This window comes from Triturus cristatus, chromosome 12 (assembly GCF_964204655.1).
Source record: "Triturus cristatus chromosome 12, aTriCri1.1, whole genome shotgun sequence".
Taxonomy (NCBI): Eukaryota; Metazoa; Chordata; class Amphibia; order Caudata; family Salamandridae; genus Triturus; species Triturus cristatus.
The window spans coordinates 109,840,325-109,863,821 of record NC_140595.1 but is presented as its reverse complement, the minus strand read 5'-3'; the positions used below and the strand labels follow the sequence as shown (position 1 = coordinate 109,863,821).

Genomic DNA, 23,497 nt, shown 5'->3' with positions numbered 1-23,497 from the left:
AGAAGAGCTGAATTCCAGGGTCCTGACTGAAGGAGCCGGAAAGAACTGACCTGTCGCCCCTGAGGCATGATGGGATATGGAAGCCAGGGCTGCCTTAAAGGCACGGTGCCAGTTTTTACCTATACAGGGTTTTTCAGTCTCTGTGGTATTGTATTGCAATGCAGCCTGCAGGCTAGCAATGTGTTGTGGATCTGTGTTTCCCACAGTTTTCTCTTTTTTGCTTTCTCATGAGTGTTTACCTCATTAAAAAAAAGAGATTTAGGTGTTTTATTATACCTATATGTATTATTGGATGTGTATTTATACATTGCCTAGCCTTCTTTTTTAGGGGCTGCATTTGCTTGGGAAAAAATAATATATGTTTATACATATACAGAGCTGTATATATGTATGTTTTTTACATATATGATATTATTATTTCCGGGGTCCCTGCACATGGGCGGGAATATTCAGTGCTTATGAATTTGATGAGGATACCCCTGGAAGAGAACTAGGATTACAGGTAAGTAACTTACCCTAACTCGCACATTGAAAAGAAATACAAATCCGCCCCTACAGATCCCTCCTACATCAGAGGGCCAGCATCACTAGATTCTCTGGTAGTGTCCACAGCACGTAAAAGGGCCAACTCCCAAGCGTCAGGCGAAGCACCACCACCTGACAAAGAATCTAAACTCTTGGACGCATCATTCAAGCGTACTGCATCCCAAGCTGCCAACATATGGCATATCGCTAATACACAAGCGCTACTAGCCAGGTATGACAGGGCCCATTATGACGAATTAGAAGCCATAATGCAACATCTCCCTGATAAATACAAACCTAGGGCCAACGAGCTAATTCAGGAGGGCAAGACAATTACTAATACCTCCATACGTTGTGCCCTAGATGCAGCAGACACAGCCTCCAGGGACATTAATACTAGTGTCCTCCTCCGTCGCCATGCCTGGCTAAGGATCTCAGGTTTTAAACGGGAGGTACAAGCCTCCATCCTCAACCATCCCTTTGACCAGGAACATCTCTTTTGCCCAAAAGTGGATGAAGCCCTAGAAAAGATGAAAAAGGACACCCACACGGCAAAATCCATGGGAGCCTTACAATTACACCCTCCCAGCTGCTCTTTTCGCCGCTCTTCTTTTCGGAGCACATCCAGAGGCTACTCCTCCGACACCGCTTCCACCCCATATAAGGCCCCTACCCAGTCCACCTTTATAAGGGGCTACCAAAGAGGCGGCTACAGGGGCAACAATAACAAAGGCAGAGGCAAGACAAACACTGCCCGCTCTGCCACCGCACCTACCCAATGACTTCCCTGCACTCTCCCCAGACCATCCCACTCCGGTCAGGGGCAGACTCCAAAATCTCCTCCCTGTCTGGTCTACCATCACCTCAGACAAATGGGTAACACAAATAATTTGGTCAGGCTACTGCCTAGAACTAATATCTACCCCCTCCAAACAGTCCACCCAGACAACGCCCAATGTCACAAGAACATCTAACACTACTAAAGCAGGAGGTAATCTCCCTCCTACAGAAAAGGGCGATGGAACACGTGCCTACCAACCAAAGAAATATGGGGGTCTATTCCCTATACTTTCTCATACCAAAAAGGGACGAAACTCTGCGGCCCATCCTAGATCTCCGGCCCCTGAAAAGATACATACACAGACCATTTTCACATGGTAACGCTTCAGCAGGTACTTCCACTGCTTTCCCAAAACGACTTCCTGACCACTTTAGACCTAAAAGACGCTTATTTCCACATTCCAGTGCACACCGCTCACAGGAAGTTCCTCAGATTTGTAGTGGACGGCCAACACTACCAATTCAAAGTACTCCCATTCGGAGTCACAAAAGCACCACGAGTATTCACAGTGCCTAGCAGTAGTAGTAGCAGCACACCTCAGGAGACAACACATCCATGTCTTCCCATACCTAGACGACTGGTTAATAAAAGCCAGTTCATACAGCCAGTGTGTACAACACACGTATGCCACTATCCAGCTACTTCACCAACTGGGCTTCACAGTAAACCACACAAAGTCCCATGTACAACCATCCCACATGAAACAATACCTCGGTGCCACCATAGACACCTCAAAAGCGCTAGCCTACCCCAATCCTGCCAGGATTACAAGCATTCAGGCTCTACGTGCAAAATTCATGGCACAACACTCCCTTCCAGCTAGAGTGTTTATGCAACTAATAGGGATGATGGCCTCTTGCATCTTCATAGTACCTCACGCAAGACTCCAGATGCGTCCTCTCCAAGAGTGTTTAGCGCGCCAATGGAACCAGGCCCAAGGTCAATTAACAGATCTGGTGTCGGTAGACGGTCGTACCCATCGCTCTCTGCAGTGGTGGCCTTTCCAAAGGTCAACCGTTCCTGGACCCGGTTCCCCAGATAGTATTAACAGACTCATCGCTCTCCGGCTGGGGAGCTCATCTATTACATCTCACCGTGCAGGGCACATGGACACCGCAACAGAAGTTACTCCATATCCACCATCTGGAGTTACTAGCAATCTTAGCCCTAAAATCTTTTTAAACACAGATTTCAGGCAAAGCAGTCCTAATCCGCACAGACAACATGACAGCCATGTACTATATTCAAAAACAAGGTGGCACACACTCTCCACAGCTCTCTCAGCTAGCACAGAGCATATGGAGATGGGCCATACCCCAGGAAATCTTTCTCCTAGCTCAACATGTCCCAAGAGTCCAAAACACTATGGCAGATCTGCTCAACAGACCAACACAACAAATCCACGAGTGGGAACTTCACCCACAAGTTCTACACCCGTACTTTCGAATGTGGGGGCATCCACAGATAGACCTCTTCGCCACCCACAAACACCAAATGCCCAAGCTTCGCCGCCAGATATCCACACCCATTGTCCAAAGGAAATGCGATCTGGATGGACTGGTCAGGCAGATTTGCGTACGCTTTTCCATCTCTCCCACTCATTCCACTAGTGGTGCGCTAACTACAGCAACACTCCTTCACACTAATCCTAGTAGCTCCAACTTGGGCCAGACAACCATGGTACACCACACTGCTGGAACTATCTGTAGTACTGCACCAAAAATTACGCCTCTCTCCACACCTCTTAACCCAGAACCATGGAGAGATCAGACACCCGGACCCAGCTCAGCTCAACCTTGCGATCTGACTTCTGAAATCCTAGAATTCGGTTATCTAAATCTTCCCCCTGACTGTATGGATGTCATCAAAGAAGCTAGGCGACCCACCACTAGGGCGTGGTACGCCGCCAAGTGGAAACGTTTTGTCTATTGTCACAACACCATCAATCCCCTAGACGTCTCCATTCAACACATTAGGCTACTTACTCCACCTACAAAGGTGCAATCTAGCCTATACGTCCATTGGCCTGCACCTCGCAGCCATAGCAGCTTACCTACAAAACAGGCAACATCTATCACTCTTTAGAGTACCTGCCTTTAAAGCCTTCATGGAAGGCCTTAAAAGAATTCCCCCCCAGTGCCACCCTCACCTGTGTGGAACCGAAATATCGTTCTCACCAGACTAATGGGGCCTCCCTTCGAACCACTACACAAATGTGAACTCCAATTTTTAACGTGGAAAACCGCTTTTCTCGTAGCCATCACTTCCCTCAGATGGGTCAGTGAGATACAAGCATTTACCATTCAAGAACCTTTTCTACAAATGCACCATAACAAAGTTGTTCTTCGTACCAACCCAAAATTCCTCCCAAAAGTCATTTCTCCCTTTCACCTAAACCAATCTGTAGAACTACCAGTATTCTTCTCGCAACCACAGACCGTTGCAGAAAGAGCTCTCCACACACTAGATGTCAAACAAGCCTTACTCTACTACTTCGAGAGAAAACAACCTTTCCGCAAGACTAAACAACTGTTTCTCTTTCTCTCCACCACACAAGGGCAACCCCATCTCCAAGTCGGTGATAGCTAGGTGGATTGTCAAATGCATTCAGATTTGCTACCACAAAGCAAAACGAACGCTATCCGTTCCCCCTAAAGCCCATTCTACACGTAATTTAGGGGCTTCAATGGCTTTTCTAGGAAACATCCCATTAGATATCTGCAAAGCAGCTACATGGTCAACACCGCACACTTTCTCAACACTATTGTGTAGATGTGCAAACGAAGCAACAGGCTAGTGTGGGCCAGGCTGTACTCAAAACATTATTTCAAACCTCTGCAACAGATACAGGTGGCCGCCGGTAAGGATGGGTACTGCTATATAATCTATGCACAAGTGTGTAATCTGCAGCTCATATGCCTCGAACAGAATATGCTACTTACCAGTATGCATCTGTTCTTGGCATGTAGAGCTGCAGATCTACACACGCCCGCCCACCCGGCTACCTTTATCTGTTCCAGTTTATCTTATTTAGATACTACACACATGGGCCTCTTCACTGTTACTACGCTCCATCTTTCCCTGCTGGCGAAAAACAATCTGAGGATGGAGCCGAAGCCCATGCGCAATACGATCCAAAGGAGTCACAGTCCTCGTGACTTCCAAAGACTTTCCAAGAGGAAAAACTGCAAACATCTGGGCCCAACACCAGATGGAGATCTATGCACAAGTGTGTAGATCTACAGCTCTACATGCCAAGAACAGATGCATACTGGTAAGTAGCATTCTCCTTTTGTCCCAGAGCATAGTCCATTATGATTGTGCTAAATTAAAAACGCTTGTGCGACATGTAACCATTCCCAGCATTAGATAAATACTTGCTTTGGGCTGGCAACTGTACTGTTTTATCATAAGAATCATCATACTGGTACTCTGAATTGTTCAGTTTCTTGTGAGCATATGTGATCGTGGAGCAGGGCTATACTCTCCCAGTGTCAGGTGCCTAACCTGACCTAATTGGAACTGACTGGAAGCCTGGTTAAGTACGGTGTGATCTATTTAACTGGATGTTAAAAGCCGATAGTTCAGTATATTTGTGTGTTTGAGTAGCAAGATGTGATGGTGTTACTGGTGTTCTGTTTATTAAGCACTCCAGATGATCAAAGTTTTTGGAAGATGGTGTGACCTTATCCTGTGAACAACCTTATTCTTGCCTGAAGTAGTGCTATGTATTTAGATCTGATTTGTTATATTCTGACACTTCATCTTTCAGTTCGGGGCCAAGAGAACGGCCTAGATTATGGGAAGAGTGGTGGTCTTTCTGGGCGAGGCACGGAGAGAGGGAGAAGAGGACGTGGAAGAGGGCGAGGTAATATCTGAATTTTTCTTCTTATGGTGTCGCCATTCCTTAGGTGACCTATTTTTCAGATCGCTGATTAGTGTGGCTGTAGTCCGTGATTGAACTGCATTTTGTGTGGTTGGTACTGGAACTAAGTTGCTCTACATGGTGCAGAGTCAATCTACACTTAATCATGTGCTCTTGTTTTCTTCCTGTGTGCCTGACATTGTAACTACACAGGAGGGTCACTGTTTTACTTTCTTCTAGGACAAGTCATCAGTACAGCCACGTTCTTCTAATGAGATCACCACAAGTGAACTCGAAGCCTGTATAGGGATGGTTGGGGGGGGGGGGGGGGGGGGGGCGAGAGCGGAGATTTAGTGGCCATGTGATTATAGGAGCGGCAAAAACCTGCACCCCAGAGAATGCGTACTGGCTGTCCCCTTGAAGGGTCTTCCATTCCGCTTTAACTGGGGGTCCCTTCTCTGTTTTTATTTGTAGAATGTGTGGCCATTGTATGTCAGTTTCGTGAGGTAAGCGGGATGGTGGTGTCCACTTATAAAAACTGTGCATAGATTCTCAAGATGTTGGTTCTCCTGCATGCTGCTTGATGCAGGTGTGGCATTACATTCCTGTTGAGGACTTATTGGACAGAGGGAAAACCCCTTGATTTCCCCCACCCACCCTGTCACGTTGTAGTCTATCCCATATTCCCATGTTGGCTGTCGCCTACTAGTAGTGGGCTTCTGCCTGGCTGTCTGACGTCATTCCTCTCTGTTTAAATTTGTTTGCCCTTGCACCGGTTGTTAGTGAAGTTCTAAAGAGAAAGGAGAAGATTCTCTCCTACCGTAGCCACCAATGTTTTTTTACTTGCACGCTTAAGTATACTGTACTTCGGTTAGATGTTTATATTAATTTGTGCACCTGCCTAGAGCAGTCACTTTACATTTGTCAGTTCTCATATATATATATATATAGTCTGGAGACCTGTCTGAACTTGCTTCTGTGACCTTAGAACAGGGTGCCTTGCCTTCTAGAAGAGCAGCTGGGATTCTCCCTCTCATAATCGTGATAGTTTCTCTTTGCTACTGTTCATTTTGCTTGAAACAGAAGGCGGACATGCCTTAACACTATGTAGATTTGTTCTGTTTGGGTGAGGTTAAATGAATGCAGAGTAATTTAAAATCTTATTGTCCATGGTCCTTAAGAGACCATATGTAGTTCTGCTTGATCACTAATATTTTGTTGCAGTTCCAAGAATGAACTGATAAATCCTCTGGTCTATTGCCCCCCCCCCCCCCCCCCCCCCCCCGAACTCCCATGTCATATAAAATAAAATGTGAGACTGGTTTAAAAGAATTTGTGGTGGTTTTTCATCTCCATATGTTGCCAGAATCGTCTGGTTTTATTTCTTTAACATCCAACATCTCTTAGAGTGAACCATGGCTGCTTTTTTTTTTTCTCTGACCCAAGAGTCGAGTAACGTAACCAGCTGGCATGAATTAGTATTGCTGATCCTAGCGCTTGAGTAGTAAATCACAAGACCAACACAATCCCTTTCACTGTTGACCGTGGTCCGCCTAGAACTAAGATAGGGCCTAACGCTTCATCCAACTTTGGTCTTCCTTGTACATCAGGATCAAGTGATATGTTTCACTTACACATGACTGCATCACTATTTCTTGTGAACCGGCCTGTGGTTTTCCCAGTTTTCTTGAACGATTTTGCGTTGGGCAGTGTTGTAGTGTATATCGGAGATTGACTGACAGAGAACCTTGATAATTTCAATTGAACATGGTGTTGCAGCATTTGCTAGCTCAAGGACATTGGGCACTGTCCACAAGGTGTGCCAATATACTTAGTAGTTGGTTGAAGTTAGAATGAGGAAATCGTTGAATACATCCTACATTTTTTACAGATTAAATTAAGTAGGATCTGGGGACATGATTTGTTGCGTTGATGCAAAGAATCTTTGTAGCTGTTGTAGGCAATTTAAGGCTTTGCTTGTATCTGTTAAAATCTTGGTTCTGCCTGCAGGGGGTTCCGGACGGAGAGGAGGCCGCTTTTCTGCACAAGGCATGGGGTGAGTGCTTGAGAATAATATTGGTTAGCAACAATTTACAATATTAATTTGAAGTAGTTGAATAGGAGTAGAAACCCTGTTCGTACACATTGCACATTTGAGAATAATTTGAACTTGCATGCTGTTAACAAGATAAATAAGTTCTCAAAAAATATAGTATGGTGGAGAGTGCTTGTCATATCACTGTATGAGGAATGCAGCAGTGACGTGTCATTTGGACTATATTCACCCATGCAATGTATCTTGTGTTGGCTGTACTCCTCTTTTCAGCAAATGGCTTCCTGTGCCAATAATTGTGAGGGGGATTTTTTCGGTTGCCATTCCCCTTGTCAGAAGAATTTGTTTTAAAAAATCCTTTGCATCTTGCGTAGTTTTTCACAAGGGCGTGATGGTTCCCCTTCCTTTCAAAGAACCTAATTTGAGCCCTGCTTTTTTGGCCATGGAAGCAATACACAATCTAGATTCTCATGATATCCATTTGTAGGACAGTTGTGTGATACTCTGTGTGCTTAATGAACTCCGTCCCACTCTCCTTTTGTTCCTTACCCCTTTAGTACTGTAAAGAGCTATAGTGATTCTGATCTTTAATGTAGCTTAAGAAGTTAATTCTGAGCTTGGTTATCCAATATAAAATGCAATGATTGAGCAGCGGCAGAACACAAGGGTTTTCCGCTCTAGGATAGTCTTCCTCGATGCTTACAATGGTGGTTACCATTTAGGTTTCTCTGATTCATTTAATGTGGCCTTAGGCACCACTCTAATATGTGACTTGCTTCTATTGCAGAACTTTTAACCCTGCTGATTATGCAGAGCCCTCCAACATGGATGACCATTATGGTTCCAGTAGTAACTGGAACAGTACTGGGAGCATGGAACCAGACGATGGGACAAGTAAGTGTGTGTGCGCCATCTTTCTGTCTAATAACTAGTATCCTTTAGTTAGTGTATACTAGCTTCTCTAATGGGGGTTTCAGCATGATTCTGCTTTTTCTCCATGCTCTCGTTCAATTTCTGCACCTTACTCTGGGTTTGTGGCTATTTACCTCTATATTAGTGTACCACTCTAGTCGCAAAGACAGCATGCATTCGTATATGCAATGTTTTGTCTCCCTTGTGCCTGCACACCATTTCCAGCTCTGCCAAAGGCCATTCTTCTTATTACTTTATTGTTCTTTGATTCTGCAGTATAATTTATTCCCACATTTGTTTTTTAAACTAAATTCTGCCAGTTTGTCTTACTACGGATCTTAATCAAAATTCTGTTGCTATAATGTGAGCATGATGATCTTGGTTTGCAAGTGTTCGAGGCATGTGGGCTGCTGAATTCATATCTGTGCATAGATCGCCGCCTAGTGTTGGGTCCGGATGTTTGCACGTTGTTGTCCTGGAAGAGTCTTCGAAGTATCCTGGGATAGGTGACTTCTCCCCTGGACTACAGTGCGCATGGGCATCCTCTCCATCCTCAGATTGTTTTTTTCCGCCATTGGGTTCGGATGTGCTTATCTTGACTCAAGTTAGGAAACTTTTTACAGGCCAAAAGGCCTTTAGTTTCGCGTCGGTACTGTTCCCGATCGGTATCGATAGTTATTTGTTAGTTTACCAACTTCAAGAACAACTTTTTCGCATCATACCCGACCATCGACCCGACATCGACGATGGAATCGAGGACACCATTCAAGCGGTGCCCTGTATGCAATGCGAAATATCCCCATGTCGACGTCCACCCGGTGTGCAACAAATGCCTTTCGCCGGATCAAGACTAGTCAACATGTATGGCCTGTGCCCGATTCCGATCCAAGAAGACTCTCCGGAATCGACGAGCAGCGAGACTCGAAGCGCAGCAAGCGGCACCGGCCCCGACCGACATCTTCAACGCCGAGGACGAAGATGTGGAAGACGTGGAGAACCTACCCTCCAGCCCCGCTTCCGAACACTACTCCGGATTGGAGGACGTCGATGAACGACTCTTTCACAGAGATGAAGCCGACACCGAGGTAGGAGACTACAATGTGGCCTTAGGGGCCGAAGAGAGTAGCTCCGGTGACTAGCAAGGCCTACCCGTACAGACTGAGGATATCCCAGTGCGCCAGTCTATGGCTCCGGTCGCGGGATCGCCTTCGGGCCTTACCCAAGACCTATCCCGCAGTTCTTCGGCCCCGCCCTCTGGCCCGGCCTCGGACATTCAGCGGCAGCCATTACTACCCAAAACGGCTGGTTTCCCTTCTTCGAAACCGAAAGCTGTATTGGTTCACCAGAAACCGAAACCAAAAGTGATGCTGGTCGGATCGAGGCCCGCCACACCTTCGACGCCAGTAAAACCCGTCTGCACCGACCGCACCAAACGAGACTTCGGTGCCGAGCTTGCAGCAGCCGACGTCGGCGCCGACACACGGAAAAAGACCTTCGGTGCCACCAAACCTATTTGGCTCCCGGCACCGAAACAATCGGCTCCGACCCCAAAGGTCAAACTGCCTGCTGCGTCTCACACCGCTTCGACAGCACCATCAAAGGCACACATCAACGACGTCGACGGCCACTACCGCTCCTCGACTCGATGACCCACTGGCGCCGAAGAAGTCCACGCCCGCCTCTACAGAACCGGTCGGCGCAAAAGAATCGATGGCGCTCCAGGTGCGGCCCGTTGCTGCGTAACGCATCAAACACAAAGCAGTCCTCCAGGACACGTCAGGCTCCGCGCCGATAAAAGCTCCAACAGCCTCTTCGGCACCAGCCAACATCACTTTTGGCCTGCCGCCATCCACGGCCCCAAAACTGTTCCAAATCAGAACACGGGTCACCCACACCACGATCACGCCTAACGAACGCTCTCCTGCAGAGACGTCTCCTTCACACATCATCGACGCCGACACCGGCAGGATGATGCTCCACAAGAGGAGAATAACTTCCGAGCCAGCTTTGGACTCCTACCGGATCCCGCTTAAGAAAAAGCTGCCCGTGGCTTCGGAACCAGTTCTTTACGAACCTCTCCATTCCTCTTACCAAGATCCACAGTCCTTCTCTCCCACACACTCAGACGTTTTGGAGGACTACTTGGGTGACCACGTCCCCTACCCCGGAGAGATGGACCCTGAAGGCCAACAGGACCCTGACCAAGCTTGGGAGGACCCTGTAGACTCGGGTGCACCTATGGATGCACAGGACCCGCAACTCTATGGAGCAAAAACGTCTCCCACAGAGGACACTGCCGCATTCAACGCCCTCATTGAACGTGCTGCGGCCAATTATGGTGTGCAACTCCACTCTGACACCGTAGAGGACGACTTTCTCATGGATACTTTCGCATCCTCAGAAAGGAATATAAAAACTCTACCCATGTTGAAGGGTGTCCTCAAACCAGCAAAGGACATCTTCAAGGAACCCACCAGGGTGAGAGTAATAAACCCCAGGATCGACAAGAAATACAGATCGGCGCCTGGGGATCCTACCTACATTAGAGGCCAGTTACCTCTGGATTCCATAGTAGTTGCGAATGCTCGCAAACGGGCACACTCGCAAACAGGTGACGCTCCTCCCCCGGACAAAGAGTCCAAGGTGCTGGAGACCTCCGGCAAACGGGTTGCGGCCCAGGCAGCTAACATATGGCGCATTGCCAATACTCAGGCGCTCCTCGCTCGCTACGATCGAGCACACTACGACACATTAGAACAATTAATCCAACATCTCCCTGACCAATTCAAAGAGGGAGCAGAGATCCTCATCAGGGAGGGACAACTCCTCACAAACGCATCCATTAAGTGTGCACTGGATGCCGCGGATACAGCTGCCAGAACCATAAACACTAGCGTCATGTTGCGACGACACGCCTGGTTACGAATCTCCGGATTCAAACCTGGGGTACAAAATAACATCCTCAACCAGCCTGTCAACCCCGACTACCTATTCGGCCCAGAGGTTGACACCACCCTAGAGAAAATAAAAAAGGACACAGACACTGCAAAGTCCATGGGGGCTCTCCAAACGCAATCCTTTCGGAGCGGCTCCTTTCGTCGCCCCGGAAATAGAGGAGCAGGTAGAGGACAGGGGTCACAGCAAACCTACAACAAGGGAAACACACAAAGCTCCTACGATAAAACACCCGGGGTGGTTATTGTGGCTCAAGCACAAAAGGCAGAGGACGCGGATACGGCAACACCAGGTCCTCCCCCAAGAACAAACAGTGACGCCCTCTCCCTTCCTCCCGACTACAGAACACCTGTCGGGGGAAGGCTACAAAGGTTCCTGTCCACGTGGAACTCCATCACCACGGACAGGTGGGTCAAAGATATTGTCAAACACGGTTACTGCCTAGAATTAACCTCCACTCCACCCACAATACCTCCAAAACACCGTCCTATGTCCTCAGAGCACTTAATGCTCTTACAGCAGGAAGTGCTAAGCATGCTACTAAAAGGCGCAATAGAGGTCGTACCCGTCCACGGTACGGGGGTGTACTCCCTGTACTTTTTAATACCGAAAAAGGACGGGTCACTCAGACCTATACTAGACCTGAGACCCCTGAACCGCTACATTCTCTCCGAGCATTTTCACATGCTCACTTTACAGCAAGTCCTCCCGCTGCTCAAGCAGGGAGACTTCCTGGCCACACTAGACCTCAAAGATGCGTATTTCCACATACCCATTCACCCCTCACACAAAAAATACCTCAGGTTCACTGTTCAGGGGCAGCACTACCAATTCAAAGTCCTTCCCTTCGGCGTGACAACAGCACCCAGAGTTTTCACAAAGTGCCTAGCTACTGTGGCTGCACATCTACGGAGGCAGCACATACACGTCTGCCCTTACCTGGACGACTGGCTTGTTCAAGCAAAGTCAGCCCAGCAATGTGCCAGCCACATGTCCCGCACCATTCACCTCCTTCACAGTCTGGGGTTCTCACTAAATTACCCAAAATCCCATCTCCAACCCGCACACGTACAACAGTACCTAGGTGCGACTATAGACACTCTGGCGGCCACAGCTCAGCCAAATTTAGTGAGGATCAACAGCATGCAAATGCTGATTTCCAAGTTCAAACCACAACACTCCCTTCCCGCGCGAGTGTTCATGCAGTTGATAGGCATGATGGCCTCCTGCATTTTCATAGTCCCACACGCGAGACTACATATGCGCCCGCTTCAGGAGTGCTTAGCACGTCAGTGGAATCAGGCACAAGGACAGTTGAAAGACCTAGTGTTGGTGAGCGGTCGGGCATACAACTCTCTGCATTGGTGGAATCCACAAAACCTTTGCAAGGGCCGACCGTTCCAAGAGCCTGTTCCACAAATAATACTGACAGCGGACGCGTCTCTCCAGGGATGGGGAGGTCATGTACTCAACTACACAGTACAGGGACTATGGACAACACAACAAAAGAAGATGCACATCAACCTTCTGGAACTGATGGCAATCTTCCTGGCAATGAAAGCATTCAAAGTACACTTGTGCAACAAAGTCGTGTTGATCCGGACGGACAACATGACCGCCATGTACTACATACAAAAGCAGGGAGGAACACACTCTCCACAGTTGTCTCATCTGGCTCAGAGCATGTGGAAGTGGGCCATTCAGAGGAACATGTTCCTCATGGCGGAACACCTCCCCGGCAAGGACAACCAGATGGCGGATCTGCTCAGCAGACACAGCCACCAGATGCACGAGTGGGAGTTACACCCATCAGTACTCCAACCGTACTTCCAGCAATGGGGTCATCCAGAGATAGACCTATTCGCCACAAGCGAAAACGCAAAATGCCAAAGCTTTGCCGCCAGGTTCCCACATCCCCAATCGCAGGGCAATGCGATATGGATGAACTGGTCCGGCAGATTTGCGTACGCTTTTCCCCCAGCGCCGTTGATACCGCTGGTGGCTCGCAAACTCAGACAACACTCCCTGACACTCGTCCTGGTTGCTCCAACGTGGGCACGCCAGCCGTGGTACGCCACTTTTCTCGAACTTTCCGTGGTGCCGCATCAAAGGCTGCGGATCAAACCCGCGCATTTGACGCAGAACCATGGAGAGATTCAGCACCCAGATCCGCAACAGCTGAACCTGGCGATCTGGCTCCTGAAGTCCTAGAGTTTGGCTACCTAAACCTGCCACCTGACTGTATGGACATCATTAAGGAAGCTAGAAGACCCACTACCAGAGCTTGCTATGCAGCCAAATGGAAAAGGTTCGTCATTTATTGCACTAATAATGACATTAACCCGCTAGACGCATCCATCCAAAACATAATTTGTTACCTCTTACACCTATACCTATACCGATGCAATCTGGCGTACACCTCTATACGTGTCCATTTGACCGCAATATCAGCCTATCTCCAGAACAGGCAGCACCTCTCTTTATTCAAGGTGCCTGCCATCAAAGCATTCTTGGAAGGACTCAAACGAGTAATTCCTCCAAGCCACCCACCGGCTCCAATGTGGAACCTCAACTTGGTCCTCACACCCCTGATGGGTCCACCCTTTGAACCTCTACACTCATGCGAGATTCAATTCCTTACCTGGAAAGTAGCTTTCCTAGTGGCGATCACATCTTTAAGAAGAGTTAGTGAACTCCAGGCACTAACCATTCAAGAGCCATTTATACAGGTTCACGCCAACAGGGTCGTACTACGTACCAACCCCAAATTCATGCCCAAGGTGATATCTCAGTTCTACATGAATCAAACTATTGAACTGCCTTTTTTCTTTCAAAACCCACAAACTGTCGCAGAAAGAGCACTCCATACACTAGATGTGAAGAGAGCCCTCATGTACTATATCGACAGGACCAAGATCTTTAGGAAGACAAAACTTTTCGTTGCCTTTGCCCCACACCACAAAGGTAACGCTATCACCAAAGCAGGTATAGCCAGATGGATCGTTAAATGTATTCAAATTTGCTATCAAAAGGCTAAACGCACATTAACGATTCCACCACGAGCCCACTCAACACGTAAGTTAGGGGCCTCCATGGCTTTCCTAGGAAACATCCCTTTGCATGATATATGTAGAGCAGTCACCTGGTCCACTACACACACACTTACCAAACACTATTGTGTAGATGTGCAATCAAAACAGCAGGCAGCTGTAGGACAGGCTGTTCTCAACTCTTTTTCAGACCGCTGCAGCTGGCACTGGTAGCCGCCGCTAATAGGAGGTACTGCTATGTATTCTATGCACAGATATGAATTCAGCAGCCCACATGCCTCGAACTGAATATGCTACTTACCAGTATGCATCTGTTCTTGGCATGTAGGGCTGCTGACATTCATATCGCCCTCCCTCCTCCCCGGCGCCTGTAACAGCTGCAGCTCTCAGAATTACTGTATGCATGGTCATCACTTTCTGTATCTACTCCATCACTGCCACAATGGCGAAAAACAATCTGAGGATGGAGAGGATGCCCATGCGCACTGTAGTCCAGGGGAGGAGTCACCTATCCCAGGATACTTAGAAGACTCTTCCAGGACAACAACGTGCAAACATCCGGACCCAACACTAGGCGGCGATCTATGCACAGATATGAATGTCAGCAGCCCTACATGCCAAGAACAGATGCATACTGGTAAGTAGCATATTCAGTTCTGCACTTTCTGTTGTGTACTGTATGTTCTTATACTTTCCCAATGTGTTTGCATCATTTGCACCAAATGTACTAAACTGGGTTCTATGTCTGTAAAGGGCTGGTATTGCCCTTCCCTCAAACTAAATGAACATCTGAAGAATGCATGCACCTTTGGGTTAAACATCTGCTCCGTCAGAAGCTTCTTTAAAAGGATCCTGTGTCCACTGACCCTCATTGAGTCCACAGACTATCTGGTTTTGTGGCTAAGTAGGCCTAGTCTTTCCATCCTGGTGGTAATGTAAGACAGATGTGTGTAGAGGCTGTGGTGCCATTTGCCCAGGTTGACTGAACTATCTTGGAAATAAACAGAACTGTCCCACTAATGGAATAGTCCTTGTTGGAGTTCAGTTGGTTGTCTTTAGTGAAGAATATTTGTGAAGTTAGTTTAGACAGGCGCATATTTATTTCACTCGACTTTTGGGTACATTAATAGCATCCTTTTTATCAGTGATACTTAAAACTTTCAACATTGTTCTTAAATGGCTTGTTTGCTCTATTCTGGAAAATTAAAGGTTTAAGCGGAGGCATAAAACAGTTTTTCTGTTTTAAGGGCTTGGGTTTAGTGTGTTGGTTAGTGGCATTTAGGCAGGGTAAGCTGGAGTACTGTTATGCTCTGGTTAATGATATGAGACTTATTGGTCCGATTTGAGACAATTGAAATAATGGGAAAGGGACTACCAAATCTTATTAATTACTGGGAAAGGGCTGGATGATGGGGTGAACTGGAGAGCATGAAATAGATTTGTAGTACTTAGCTGACATTGTATGTCGTTTAGAGTTTCTGTAGTTTTTAACAATTAACCTCTTTGCGATCCACGTTGGAGGAAAAATTGGGTGGTTGTTTTAAATATAAATGTTTGGATATTTGTAGAATGCCAGTTGTAATGATTTTACAGTAAAGCTGAAAGAATCCTCTTCACTATAACCGTGGCTCTTTAGTTAGTGAAAGGTGTAGGTGTTAGGCATGGGTGTGTGTGTGTATTTATATAAATCTATATCACAAATGTCTGAAGTGAGATTGTGCACAGTTGCTGTTCTCCTGGGGTCGGAAAGGGGACTTGTTGTGGTCACCAGCTCTGCATCTGATGTCAAAGTTCCATTTGATCCGTTATTTTTCTTTTCTTTTTTGTTTCAGGACTTGATTACATTGGGGGTCAGGGGTCAAATTATCCCCGAAACTTTGACACTGCTCCTGGTATGACACATCCAGGTGCACAATCTGCCCGGATCTCTTTACTAATTCTAGATTATTTTTTTTTTAGATTTACATTGTTTACTTTATTCTGATATTTTGTGTTGGGTGTTCATTTAACTGTTTTGCTATGTCTGCAGGTCCCCTACATTTCTCCAAGTTTGTGTGGTCACTAGGCTCAAATTCTTCCTCACCTTCACATTCTCTCTGCATATTAACCAGTGTTCTCCCTCTACTTTTTTATTAGTCCATTCTTCTTCACCTGTCTTTCACCACTTTCATATCCTTATTGTATCTCTCCTCTACAGTTGCCTGATCTTCTGTATCCACCCCAAGTAATTCTGTCATGCTCTTCATTCTTTTCTTTGTGTCTTGTCTTAAAGATCACTCTGCACCACATACAATGTATTGCTCTGTGAATGTACTGCTTCTTGAGCTAACTGTTCCATTTTTGTTCTGTTCAAACACATTGTCCCCACCTTAGCCCTTTTTTCTTTGTCTGTACAACTGTGCTCCTGCCACTTGTTTTATGCAGCACTGGGTTTTCATTATATTTGAGACCTGATAGCTTTATCTGCTGATCCTTCAGTCATCTCATGCTTTTTAACATTGAGTTCTTAAATTTGATAGTTTTTAAAACCCTGGCCATTGGGCCTAGGTTTAATAATAAAAGATGATCCTGGGAGTTGCTGATACTGATCGTTGGGAGCGGGCCATTCATTTACATTATCCATGACTACTTCCTTGCGCCACCCTGAGCATGTTGGCCTTTATGGTAGTTTTGCTGGCACTTTCATGGGTGCCTTGGGGTTAATGACTATCATTGGGTAACTCTGATCCTGGTGGATGAGGCTTGTACCGAGATCACACCTACGCTTTGAAAAGCATGCCAAGTGACCCCATCTCTCTGTAGATGCCAGCTTAACATTTTGAGCTTGAACATTCATGCAGCGATGGACAAGTTTCCTTTAATTTTCAGTCACTTATATCCTGACCTGGTGAAAAAACCCAGTTCACAAAGTTTTGTCAAAATATTCTGGTCCTGTCATAGTTTGTGAAAATGAAACAAATTAATGTTGGCCATTGATGTGAATCGGTTGGCACCATTTTATGGTAGGAAATGTACTCCACTTGGGCAGTTGAGCTATGTAAAAATAACTTGGACTACTTACTTTTTTTTCCCTCCGCCACCTGGGGACCATGGCTTGGGTCTGTAGTTAAATCTACTGGGAGATACTTCAAATTAGTTCAGGGTAGGAGGAAAGCCTTTTATCTGGCTTTGCCCATAACTTTTCACAATGGTTGAGCATGTATGCGAATGGGGGGGGGGGGGGGGTCAGTGAGTTTGCAGAGCTTTTAGTGTTTACCCAAATCTGGATGAAGCTCAGACACTTTCTGCTTTTACATGTTGGCCTGTCAAATGGCACAAGGTAGATTAACTCATTTTAGTCGGTGAGGTTGTTTCACACCAGTAACAGCAGTTTACAGAGCAGCAGCGAGTAAGGGTAACTTTTTGTCTTGACCTTGTAAAAAGCAAAGAGTTTCTCCTGCCTGACTAACATGGGTATTTCTTCTTGTGGGCAGTGGAGACTGCTGTGAATGCTTGCTCCTGAGCGGGATGTTGACAAGTGTTGCGGTTCAATTCCCCCATATGAGAATGCAGTAAGGGGTGTGAATGACTGAAGTGCCTTGCTGAAATAGTACCATCTGCCAAATATTCCTTTTTATGTATGTTTGCTTTCTTGTAGGTGCATGGAGAACAGCTACAGAGGAATGGGGTACAGAGGACTGGAATGAAGATGTAGGTATTTAGTTGGTGGAATTGCTACCGAATTCTCGCATAGCATGAAGTAGAGGAGTTACTGGGTGTTGTGCTGTGACATTTGTTTCTGCATCGTTTTAAATTAGCAGCTGTGCAACAAAGATGTGTTCTATATGAAGTGGCCAATAGATGAAGCAGAAATGTATGCTTTAACCTGAATCTGAGGCTAGTGGTGTGCTGCATCTTAGGATTGGGGGCGAGTAGAAGTTTGTTACGTTGATAGCGCAGGCAGTAAAGCCACCAGGGAAGAAAAGTGGACACATTGATGTGCCTGGTATGTGTATGTCCTCGGGTAGTACAAAGTGAATGGGGATAAGGTAGCACTGATTTGACCTCTGAACGGCTCTCACACACAGACCGGTTGTCAACCTGCAGCAATGTAACCTGGACCTTTTACGCCTAGTGTGTGGCTTCTGTGGGAAAGTGCCATCTTTCTTGCATGGTATGCCCCCACTTTTTGCTGAATTGCTAAATGTACTTTGAGTGTGCCCTGGGCTCCTGCCAATCAGGTGCCCAGGGCCTATGTTCCTTCCCTAAAAACTGTGCTGAAACCTCAACCCAAATTGGCAAACCCTGACCGCATGTCAGCCCCTGGTAAATGGTACACTAGGTACCCAGGGCATTGTGACCAGGGAAGACCCCTAAGGGCTGCAGCACTTATTGTGCCACCCTTAGAAGCCCTGTACCCTGACACAAACACACTGCCCTTGCAGGCTGAGTGTCTGGGTACAGAACAAAACAGTCAACATGGCACACATCCCTGTGTGCCATGCCCACAACACACACTGCCCTGGCATACATCAGCCACCCCTCTAGCTGGGTGCCCTATGCCAGTGGTGTGGGTAGAGGAGCATGAGCCCTGTGCCCCTACAGTTCCCAGGTCCATTCCTGGGCACTAAGTGCAGTGCTGCCATTCAAGAGTATATGGTGCTGGGAGATCGTCAACACGAACTCCACAGCACCATAATGGCAACACTGAACACTGAGAAGTTTGGTATCAAACTTCTCAGCACATTAAACCCGCACTGATGCCAGTGCAGGATTTAATGTACAATGCATGACAGAGGGCATCTTAGAGATGCCCCCTGAACCTTACCTACAATCCACGTCTTGTCTGAGGGGCTGCCTAGGCTGCCACACAGCATACATGTTGCTGGACCCCTGGGTAGAGAGCCATCCGCTCTCCTGGGCCTGCAGCAATGCACATCCTGGGTGAGGTGCTAGGTCTCCTTCCCCAGGATGGGCATGGGAAGCTTCAAAGGCATGCGGCCTTTGTGAGCTTCTCCAGACTACTTGCTGTACTCAGCAACTGGCCCCTGCCGGTTCTAAACCCCCACTCTGGCAGGAAGACTGGCCGGAAACCCCAAGGAAGGACAGGGGGTGGGCCAGCCTCTGCCAACCCCACCCCTCAGGTGGGGCGGCGAGGTGAAGCACATCTCTGGGCTCTTGCCATCTTGAAGATGGGGAGCCCTGCCCAATCAGGACTATCCACTGCCCCCCTCCCACAGGAGAGTGCCACCCCAGGGCTGGGACCCAGTGGTCCCTGCCCTTTACGAGCACGGTACTGCTCAAAGCAAGTAACTGACCCCCTGGCAGCAGCCAGGAACCGCAAACCCTGCTCACTCTGCACCCGCCAAGCCTGGCCTGTGCTGGAGTGGACAAAGACCCCGAGGATGTACCCCCACCCCGCGACTGTGACCCCGAATCCTGCGACTGTGACCCCAGATCCCGCGACTGTGACCCCGGATCCAGCACCCAAGGACCCACCTCGACGCTACTGACTAGGCTTGCAGCCTCAGAACCAGGGACCCCTCCAACCGCGACCAGCCGAGGGTAAGATTTCCTGACACCAAAAGGCACCCCTGCACCCGGCGCCCTGCTGCCTCCTTTGCCCAACTCCTGGGTGCCTACCTATCCTCCAACTACCCAACTTACCTCTCGAAGTGGTGGTCACACCTGAAGAATCTTCGTCCCCGAGCTTGCAGCCTTTGTTCGTTTTTGAGCTTCTCCATTGTGGAGAGGTGTGGCTCACTGGTTAGAGGCGGCAGACCCGTAAGCAGAGAATCGGCCAGGGACCAGGGTTCAATTCCCGACGCGGCAGGGTCGTGGACCAGGGTCAAAACGGACTCGATAATTCTCGCCTCGGTACCTACTCTAACCAGGAACACACTCGGCAACTCTGGGCATTAAGCTTGCCTCATCTCTACAACGGCCCCCCACAGACGCCGGGGATGCCTGGTTTCACCTTGGAGATACCCAGTAAGGGACCATCTCACAGGGAAAACCAGGACGGGTTCCCCAGCGGTCTTCAGCGCCAGGATACTCCGACAGGAGTGATAGTGCGCTTTACAAGTACACACACATTCACATTCACATTGCAATCCATTAAGCGCCCGATGGCTCAAAAGCACCCTGCACCTGGCCGCCCGAGTGCCCCTGGCAGTGCAATCTCTACTCTACTTCCCTATTTTCCCTGAGCAAGTGACCGGGAGCCCAGCTCCCACAGCCGCGTGGCCTGCTAGCCAGCAGCCATCAACCAAGGGCCCCCTGCCTTCCATAGGATAACGTTGGGCCTAACTCTCTCTGCACCAGGCTCCCCTGTGCTGCTGAGGGTGTAACAACTGTACTGACCTGACCATGGGAGATCCCTGAGTCTATGCCCAGAACCTTAACCCTGCCAGTCGAGTACTTACCCAAAAGCTGATAACACTTTTCTTCCATAGGGTAAACATTGATTGGATTCACTTGGAAATTCTTCTAAGTGTGGAGTTTCTAAACTTAAAAATATTCACCTAAAATCAACCGAGTAACGAAAACGAAATTACTCCTCTGCTATCAGGAGAGATCCCAGTGCTGGATCTTGGTGCCCAGCACTGACCCTGAAAAGTAATTACAACCATACTTACCACTAACCCGATTTTCTTTCATAAGACACCATTGACTGTTTTTTCTGTGAAATTTCTTCTAAGTGTCGATTTTTGCAAACTACAAATATTCTTTAAAAATCGCACCAACTGTGAAAATGTAAGTACTTACCTGTTTTAGATAGATGTCCCAGTGCTCAACCTAGGAGTCCAGCACTGGATTACAGAAGGAACGAGAACATACTTTATCTGCAACTTGAATTTCCTTCCATAGGATAACATTGCCTGGTTTTTGCTGAAAAAGTTTTGAAGTGTTGATTTTGCAAACTTACAAATATTCGCTAAAAATCGCCTGTATAACCAAAACACATTCTTTCAACTGTTTACAGGTGGTGCCCTAGTTCTGGATCCAGGATCCACCACTGAGTTAGAAAAAGTAACAATAACCCCACTTTCTGCTAAGTGAAATTCCTCCCATAGGATAACATTGGTGATTCTATGAGAAAGTTTGTCACCTTTTAAAATACCAAAATACTGCTTAAAAATCACTACGCTTTTACTAGACTGTTTACAGGAACTGTCCCAGGACTGGATCTAGGATCCAGTCTTGTGGTAAGAAAAGTAATCCAAAAAGTAATCTATTGCATTTTACTAGAAAGTCCCATTGAGCTCAATGTATAATTGTGTTTGAAATTGTTGCCTGTTGCAACAACTATCTATTACATCCTAAGTCTATTGCCTATTAAAGTATTTATCTAAAGCCTCTCAATCTGAGAAAGTATATTTTGATACCTATTGTTGGTTCTAAAATAAAACTACATATTTTTATACAAAAACCATTGGCCTAGAGTTCAATTGGAGTGTAAGACCATTTGCTGACTGTGTACAACAAATGCTTTACACTGTCCTCTGATACTGCTCGACCAAGTTACCACTTTAGAGAGTAAGGTTTTATCTAACTTTAGCCTCTGTTAAACCTCTGGGGACTGTGGACTCTTTACACACTGTACCTATTTGGGAACAATATATACAGAGCCACTTTCCTACAGCTCCTTATATTCACTTCAAACTAGATCTCAAACATGTAAACCGGATATTCTTAAATGTCCGTTGATGGACCTGTTTGGCTGTGTCCCAGATTTCTCCCCGCGTCTAAACAATTTGTTCAGTAGTGCAAAGAACTTGTTTGTTGTTAGATTGAATTCTGGATGATGGGATGCTACTCTGTTTCCTAGGCTTACATTTCTTCTATGTGGGACACTTAAAGTAGCATCTACCGCCAGGAACTTGCTTGTGGTAAAAGGGTGACTATTTAATAATATCTTTATGTAGCGCATGATGCCTTGGTTGTCATTTTTAAGCACAGTAAATAACCAAGTGTAACTGTTGGCAAATTTAGAGGTACCATATTTACCGAATGGCAGTCTGTATATCTAGGTCAGTGGTTCTTGCAGCCCAACACAGATGTTACGATTATGCCCCAATTGGTGCTGTTTTTGCCAGTTTAATCTCGGTTTCCCAAGCTACGTCATAAAATTGTTGCGATCTTTCCCAGCAAACACCACATTCAGTAACTTGAATCTTCGCAGTAGTTAATGTGTGTGCCTTTTTGGGAGAACCATCAGAAAAGCCAAGAGCCTTAAGGCTATTCAGACTACCTATAAAGGTGTTGGTGATTTTGAAAACATTTAGTTTTTAGCCTTAATCTTTTTTTTTTATCTGTGGTCCGTTGACTTCTGTGTTGGGGTCTTGTCCTGTTAATGACCGTCAAAGAATTGACCTTCAAATCAGTGGGGCTGAAAAAAGCATTTCCTGAAGGGCATTTAAAAAGTTGGATATATGGCCAGTAGCACTTTTTTACCCATGATATAAAAGACCATAATGGTTTTCCCTGGAACCACTACAGAAGACTGGTCATCCACGATCAAGGTGTAGAAAAAACCCACCAGGCTTCCACATGCGTAGTACTGATAGCTTATCATTCATCTATTATATGGCTATTTTCACATCCCTAGTTGTACGAGTCATAGGCACTGTGTAATAAAGATTGGAAATGGTCTTTACCAACACAGAGTTGTATTCTCAAATCTGCTTGTTCCTAACATAAAACCTGTAATTCTGCAATTTTCAGCTTTTCTGGATATTGACTTTTGAATGTTATTTACAGTACTGGCATGCTTAAGGTCCAAGTTTTTAATCGCATCCTTTTTCTAGAAAAGGGCCTTAACTACTTGACCTGGTTAGCTTTCAGTGTCTAGTGAGAAACATTGACATTAAAAAAATCTGCTCTTTTATGACTTGCACTTCCTTTCTTTATTATAGCTTTCAGAGACAAAGATTTTCACAGCTTCCAGTGTCTCCTCAGTTCCTCTGCCAGCTGAGAATGTGACAATCACGGCAGGGCAGAGGTGAGCATTGGAAAGGTTTAATGCACTAACCAGATTGTTGAAAACTGTGGTCTCCATGTGCCATAAGCGGTGGTGTGAGGTGGCTTGCTGCTGTATATAAAACACAATATGACTGCTGATTTGCTTTCTTGATGGTTTTAGTGGTTATGCATTGGGGTCAGTTTGATCTTGACCTTGTTCCCATGCAGATTGGTACACAATGCTTACAACAAGGTTGAGGCTATGGGTCTTGTGCAGTTGCATTGGACCAATGCTCTTAAGGTTTTATAGCCTTGCCGGAAGGCAGATGTTCCTGGACAGTCCTAATGTGTGG

At 46.7% G+C, this 23,497-nt stretch overlaps 1 protein-coding gene across 39 annotated transcripts in view; it reads left to right on the top strand.

The window, feature by feature from the left end:
- The window catches only part of UBAP2L (ubiquitin associated protein 2 like), a 658,575-nt gene that overhangs the window by 43,878 nt on the left and 591,200 nt on the right, over window positions 1-23,497 (top strand). For 20 of the 39 annotated variants that reach the window (XR_014972277.1, XR_014972272.1, XR_014972269.1 and 17 more), the window contains exons 6-11: window positions 5,139-5,234; window positions 7,242-7,287; window positions 8,072-8,178; window positions 16,034-16,108; window positions 17,839-17,891; window positions 23,099-23,184. Coding sequence is in view for 24 of the 39 variants with exons in the window: in XM_085638880.1 (XP_085495006.1) it covers window positions 5,139-5,234; window positions 7,242-7,287; window positions 8,072-8,178; window positions 16,034-16,108; window positions 17,839-17,891; window positions 23,099-23,184 (463 nt within the window). In the remaining 15 variants the exon portion in view is untranslated. The remainder of the gene's footprint in view (window positions 1-5,138; window positions 5,235-7,241; window positions 7,288-8,071; window positions 8,179-16,033; window positions 16,109-17,838; window positions 17,892-23,098; window positions 23,185-23,497) is intronic. The other 19 variants (XR_014972273.1, XR_014972279.1, XR_014972274.1 and 16 more) reach the window with 2 other exon arrangements.